This window comes from Fundulus heteroclitus, unplaced genomic scaffold (genome assembly GCF_011125445.2).
Source record: "Fundulus heteroclitus isolate FHET01 unplaced genomic scaffold, MU-UCD_Fhet_4.1 scaffold_154, whole genome shotgun sequence".
NCBI lineage: Eukaryota > Metazoa > Chordata > Actinopteri > Cyprinodontiformes > Fundulidae > Fundulus > Fundulus heteroclitus.
The window spans coordinates 55,204-62,703 of NW_023396566.1; the positions used below are offsets into that span (position 1 = coordinate 55,204).

The 7,500-nt window shown below is 42.0% G+C and overlaps 1 protein-coding gene across 2 annotated transcripts in view; it reads left to right on the plus strand.

The window, feature by feature from the left end:
* Window positions 1–5,429: 5,429 nt before the first annotated feature.
* LOC105915221 (WD repeat-containing protein 7) overlaps window positions 5,430–7,500 on the plus strand; it is a gene marked incomplete at its 5' end in the record, with an annotated part of 97,532 nt that continues 95,461 nt past the window's right edge. For both annotated transcript variants that reach the window (XM_021308809.2, XM_036129304.1), the window contains 2 exon segments: window positions 5,430–5,654; window positions 5,726–6,019. In XM_021308809.2, coding sequence (XP_021164484.2) covers window positions 5,430–5,654; window positions 5,726–6,019 — 519 coding nt within the window.

Below are 7,500 nucleotides of genomic sequence, written 5' to 3' on the forward strand. Positions count from 1 at the left end.
CTACATTCCTTCCTTCCTTCTTTCCTTCTATCTTTCCTTCTTTCCTTCCTTCCTTCATTCCTTCTTTCCTTTCTTCTTTCCTTCCATCTTTCCTTCCTTCTTTGCTTCATTCTTTCCTTCCATCTTTCCTTCCATCCTTCCTTCCTTTCTTCATTCCTTCCTTCCTTCCTTCCTTCCTTCCTCCCTCCCTCCCTCCCTCCCTCCCTCCCTCCTTGTCAGAGATTGTCTTATGGTAATGGTCTCCCTGTGAGGCAGAGACTCTCCGTGTTTTCCAGTCGTCCCTCTAACATTTCACAGGTTCTGGTTCTGGTTCTGGTTCTGGTTCTGCTCCATCAGCGTTTCTCGGCTTAGAGAACGTTTTTTCCTCTAAGCTGGATATGGAAACTCTGTTTTTAACTCTTCCTCTCTGAGGATCTGAAGTTCCTCCGTCAAACCGGGATGATCCGATCCGTCCTGACGGAGAACTCCACCCACACGGGGGATCCCAGAGCGGAAAACAAACGTCCTGAATTATTTAGTGTTTGAGGAGCGTTTAGTTTGACTTTTACTGGTTCCCTCAGGAAGACGATCTTTTCCTCTTTGTAACCTTTGTGTTGTTTTTCTCCTCTGCTCCTGCTGCCATAATCACAGCTCACCCTGCCCTCCTCCATCAGACGCTCATCACAGTTTTCCTGCTTTTCTCCCTCATATCAACTCAAAACCGCCCATTATCCTCCGTGTCTGTGCCCCTCGCTGCGGGTAATGAAGGATAATGACCGTAAAATGTCGGGCTATAAACCTCCAAACCATTTCAGCCTGCTGATGTTTGATTTCTGCTCACATCTCCGTGTGTTTGAGGAGCTTAAACTGTGACTTTCAGGTTGTCCTCTGCTGCTTTCTGCTCAACCAGTTCATGTAACGAGGCAAAAAAAAAGAAAACGAGAAAGAAGAGTCGGATTCAGCTGGTCCCTCGCCACCAGAAACGTTTAAATTCTTTATTTCCATATTTAACACAAAGTCACACTTTCACACTCAGCTTTCCAGGTCTGGATAAATATGGATAAATGACTTTATTCTGTATTCTGTGAGCAACAGAAACCCACATCAGAGCTTTAGAATAGAATAGAAATATCCTTTATGGTTCAGCAGCACAAATGCCACAATTATCAAAATTACAAGAAATTAAATACTTCGCTGTTTATTAAATATATGTAATGTTTGAGTTTTACATCAAAAAATCCTGGAACATACGCTACGCATGACGCTTTAAGAAAACCGTCATGATTTTTTTGTTGTTGTTGTTCACAATTCTCAACATCTTTAAAAGTGTAAAAACAAAACAAAAACAAAGATAAATGATTGAACAATGATGTTGCTTTTGTACTACGCATCAAACTCTGTCTACCACGGGGAAAACATGCCTAAAAAAAAGAAGAAGAATACATGGATAACCTGTCAGGAGCAGCTCCAGGGATGGTGGGGATTGGGCTGCTCTCTGAACGGACAATCTGTTTATTCAGATTTATTAATTAACCTATCAGAAGCTAATAAGTTAATAATTTTATTAATTAACCTATCAGAAGCTAATACGTTACTTATTTTATTAATCAACCTATCAGAAGCTAATACGTTACTTATTTTATTAATCAACCTATCAGAAGCTAATATGTTAATTATTTTATTAATCAACCTATCAGAAGCTAATAGGTTAATTATTTTATTAATTAACCTATCAGAAGCTGACATGACATCATCGTCTGCTTAAAGCCGCATTAATCTCTGTGTATGTAAACCTGTGACTTTGAAGAAAGTATAAAACCAAAATGATCTCTTATTATTCTGGCATTTAGCGTTTATGTAATCCTAAATGTTCTAAAACGGGAACGTTTCGTCAGAGAGAACTAAATTAAATTATTAAAACGCCTGGTTTTTCAGCAGCCCCCTGCTTTTTGGGTTCCCACCCGTATTTTGTTCATGTGGAAAGTTAAGTTTTCCTCCACGCTTCAACACAAATCTGAACGTTTGGTTTTAAAGAAATATTTAAAAATAAGTGCTCCGCTGAGCGTGCGTCCTGATTGGCTGCGCTGTTTGCCTGGAGGGCCCCGCAGGACCGTGACCTTCAGATCAACATCCCGCCAGCTAGAATACGTCATCCTCGTCTTAAAGGCTGACGGCACCACAGTCCGCTTGCCTCCACGTCCGATTATAACTCAGGAAGCTTTGCTGCGAATGAAATCGATGGCGAAAAGCGAGCAGGTGGCGTGGAACGTGCGTCTCTTCCCGTCCGACGCTCCGGAGCGACGGCCGCAGGAAACCCTGCAGACCAACTTTTATCTTCTCAAAGCCGCAGTCAGTCTGGAAATTATGCAGCTATTTGTCTTTAACCTTTTTAAATTGTCCCAGGACTACTATCAAACTCACAGATTATTTCATAAATCGCTGTTTTAAATGTTGCAGAGGTTTAATCTAGGGCTGCACAATTTATCTCATTTGCAATTTAATCGCAATTAAAAAAAAACCCACAATTTCCAAATCACATTTTTGTGATACCATTGATGGATCAGACGCGTCCTTTAGGTGTCGTTAAAATGCCTAAAGTGGGTTTGCTCCACATGGAAGGGAAGCGAGTTTTATTATTTGTTTTAGAGCTTATAAAATCATAGCTTTTACCAGAAACTTTCAGGAATCTCACCACAGCATTAAGTGGCGGTCAGACTAATTAATACATAGAATTATTAGATGGTTTTACTTTATCTTCAACAAGGATTGATACCCAACTCACACAGTTATTCTTTTGATTATAAATATTTTGATTAACAAAAACACTCACAGTTCTAGCTTTTAAATATTCTTTAATTTTTTCAATTTTTCAATTCAATTCAATTTTATTTATATAGCGCCAAATCATGAAGCATGTCATCTCAAGGCACTTTACAAAGTCAAGTTCAATCATATTATACAGATTGGTCAAAAATGTCCTATATAAAAATGTCCTATATATATTCTCTAAATAAATATGTCCTAATTTTAAACATCTTTATTTAGAGGACATTTTTGTTGCTAATGGTTAATGCAGAGAAAAGTCCAAACTTAATCTCAATTATGGTGGAAATACATCGTAAGTCGTACCGCCTTAGTCTGATCATGTTTATCTGTGCATGGATGTGTAATGCGCTGCGTGGCCTTTAGGTGGCGCTGTCTCTCCACCAGAGTCCATCAGAGTCTGGGAGCCATAAAATACGGCTGAGGCACAAACATGTTAGTAAAAAGGAGAAATGTTCCTACTGGGAGTCAATCTGGGATGTTTTTGTCACAGTAAACGCTCAGAATTCAGTCTGCCGTGAAATTCACCGTCGCATTTATGATATTAAATATATTTACTGGGATTTTTCTGCACAACCCCAGAAATACTGCAGCACAAATCCAAAGTACCTGTGAGTTAAAAAACAGGCGACTCCTGATATTTCCTCCTTGATTTACGTGACATGAAATGACACGTCCAGGTCGGGTTTTAATCACCGAAAGGTTCGAATCCGTCGCTGACACGCTGAAAACGCTTATGAGAGAGAGACCGAAGGCTGATATGTAGATCAGAGTATTCAGCAGATCTTCAGTCGGTCCATTAAAATATAAATTATAATAACTGTGATGATGAACACCCTACTCAGTTTCATATTTTTACTAAATGCTATTTTAAAAGCTAACAAATGTGCAGTTTTTGTGTTTTATCTTCTAAATAGGCCGTTAATGTGCGATCGCTTCTTATTTTAGTTTTTACATCGTGTATCTGCCTGCTTCCCTTTACGTTTTACCGGCTGCTGGTACAACCTGAATGTCCCCACTGTGGGACAGTAAAGACTATTTCTGCAGTAAAATCAAGATAATAATGGTGATAATAATAACATAACGAGGGACGTATCTAACTGATAACACACCCACGTTAAGTAATATTAGAAATATATCTAATTTAATCTACGGATCTATTCTAGAATAAAAAGTTTGCTCCTGTTCTCTTCAGCTAGATCAAGGGTTACCTGTCCTGACCTTTGAACTAGAAGACTCAGAGCTCACCTTGACTTTATGTAATATAAACATGTTTTTAATGCATTTGTCATTTTAAATCTATATAAGTACAAGTGTGGTTAAAAAGCAAGAGAAATGAAAACTCCGTAGTACCTTGATATAGAACCTTTAAACTATGAGTCAAATAAATTCAATTCAATTCATTTTTATTTATATTGCGCCAATTCACATCACATCACCTCAAGTCTCTTTCTAAAGTCAGACTCCATCAGATCCTCCAGGTTGGTGAGAAAGTTTCCTCTCTAAGGAAACCCAGCAGGTTGCATCAAGTCTCTCCAAGCAGCATTCACTCCTCCTGAAAGAGCGTAGAGCCACAGTGGACAGTCGTCTGCATTGTTGATGGCTTTGCAGCAATCCCTCATACTGAGCATGCATGAAGCGACAGTGGAGAGGAAAACTCCCCTTTAACAGGGAGGAGAACCTCCAGCAGAACCAGAACCAGGCTCAGTGTGAACGCTCATCTGCCTCCACCCACTGGGGCTTAGAGAAGACAGAGCAGAGACACAGAAAGCACAGAAGCTCACATTGACCCAGGAGTACTTTCTATGTTAGAGAAGACAGAGCAGAGACACAGAAAGCTCAGAAGCTCACATTGACCCAGGAGTACTTTCTATGTTAGAGAAGACAGAGCAGAGACACAGAAAGCACAGAAGCTCACATTGACCCAGGAGTACTTTCTATGTTAGAGAAGACAGAGCAGAGACACAGAAAGCACAGAAGCTCACATTGACCCAGGAGTACTTTCTATGTTAGAGAAGACAGAGCAGACACACAGAAAGCTCAGAAGCTCACATTGACCCAGGAGTACTTTCTATGTTAGAGAAGACAGAGCAGAGACACAGAAAGCACAGAAGCTCACATTGACCCAGGAGTACTTTCTATGTTAGAGAAGACAGAGCAGAGACACAGAAAGCACAGAAGCTCACATTGACCCAGGAGTACTTTCTATGTTAGAGAAGACAGAGCAGAGACACAGAAAGCTCAGAAGCTCACATTGACCCAGGAGTACTTTCTATGTTAGATGGTAATAGAGGATGATCTGCCTCCCCTGATGATGTCACAGCTAACAGAACGCCAGACCAGGTGTACCTTCTATGAAGAGAAAAATGACAGAGAACAAAAAGTTAAAAGCTGAAATAACAACAAACAATGCAGATTGGAGAGCAGTAGGAGAACTCAGCAGAGAGAGAGAAATAGACCCTGATGTCCTCCAGCAGCCTAAGCCTATAGCAGCATAACTATAGAGGTAGCTCAGGGTAACATGAGCCACTCTGACTAGAAGCTTTGTCACAAAGGAAAGTTTTTAAGATTAGTCTTAATACTTTCTAAACTTTCATTCTTCCTTTTTTGTCCTGCAGGGTAATCTCCCCAAATACTCCCACAATGCACTGGTGGTCCAGGCGATGAAGACCAACCTGACCGACCCCGACATGCACGTGCTCTTCTTCGACGTGGAGGCGCTGATCATCCAGCTTCTGACGGAGGAGGCGCAGCGGCCCAACCCCACGCTGGTGTCTCCAGAGACGCTGCAGAAGAGCCAGGCGGGGGCCGACAAGGGGGGGTCCTTCCTGGCCAACAAGATCTTCAAACAGGTCCGCACACCTCCTGCTAGCGTTTTGGAGCTCCTTCTGTCCGTCTGCTGACCAACGTCTGTTTGAACCAGGTGAAGGAGACCATGAAGGAGACGATCAAGGAGCACCTGCTGGACGAAGACGAGGAGGAGGAGGAGGAGATGAGGAGGCGCGAGGAGAAGTCCAAGTCTCTGAGTCTGCTGGAGTACAACCTGACCATGGACACGGCCAAGCTGTTCATGTCCTGCCTGCACGCCTGGGGCCTCAACGAGCAGCTGGACGGCATCTGCCTGGAGCGACTGGGCATGCTCAGACCGCACTGTCCCATCTCCTTCGGCCTGATCTCCAGAGGAGGACACATGTCCCTCATGCTGCCCACCTTCAAGGTAACCGAGACAGGAAGAGACGCCGGTCTGGTCTCCTGAGGGTTCCCTCACCGCCTAGACGGGTCTGGAGAAGCCCGACAAAATTAAGAATGATTTGGTGGTTGATGCAGACGGAGAGTTTTCCTTTTTCAATTCAATTCAATTAAATTTTATTTATATAGCGCCAATTCATGAAACATGTCATCTCAAGGCACTTTACAAAGTCAAATTAAATCATATTATACAGATTGGTCAAAAATGTCCTATATAAGGAAACCAGTTGATTGCATCAAAGTCCCGACAAGCAGCGTTCACTCCTGGAGAACCGTAGAGCCACAGGAAGAGTTAGGGAGAGAGATTTTAATCAGTGCAAAATTATTAAAGATGAATTCAACACAAAGCATTCGTCCTCTAATAACCACACTCTTTACTTTCTCTTTAATTTCTCAGTAAGCATCAGTCCGACTTTTAATCACATGCAGACTTTGGTGCACCAACATTTGCATTTAAATCATTTAGTAAAATAGTTCAAATAAAGTTTTTAAGAAAGATAGGCTCAAATCCTGACACCTATCAGTAATTAGAATATTGCTGATAATAAGCAACTATATGATCGTCTTTTAATAAGGAAAATGTGCCAAACCTCTGGATGTATAAAATTATTCACACCTTTCCTAGAGAAAATTTGACTAATTTGTTTAATTTGTTAAATTAAAGCATTGCATGCTCATATTTTGTGAAGCAGGTAAAAAAATAATTGAGAATTATTTTTTGCCCATCGAGTGATTTTTGGCTGACATTATGAAAAGTTTGGACACCCCTGGTCTAAGTGATGATAAGGATCCAGTTGCGGTTCTCTCAGGTTCTCTGCCTGGATAATGTGGTGTTCTCAAACTGTAGACCCTGTAGTGATAAACAGAATCTATATTTTAATTGTTTAATATTGTTTAATCTAAAAAGCAGAGGGACGTTTACAGCTGGACAACAAGGCGGGCAGATTCCTGGACGCCTCAGAGCCTCGATCCTCACAGACATTAAGTAGGACCCAAAGTTTACATCCAATCAGGGGCCAGGAGGACATCAGCGTTCTCACATTAGGCATCCATCCATCCATCCGTCCATCCATCCATCCGTCCATCTGCCCATTCATCCATCCATCCATCCGTCTGTCTGTCCATCCATCCATCCATCCATCCATCCATCCATCCATCCATCCGTCTGTCCGTCCATCATCTGTCCATCCGTCTGTCCATCCATCCGTCCGTCCGTCTGTCCATCCATCCATCATCCATCCATCTGTCCATCTATCATCCATCCATCCATCCATCCATCCATCCATCCATCCATGCGTCCATCCATCCGTCCATCCATCCATCCATCCATCCATCCATCCATCATCCATCCGTCCATCCATCCATCCATGCGTCCATCCATCCGTCCATCCATCCATCCATCCATCCATCCATCCATCCATCCATCATCCATCCATCCATCCATCCATC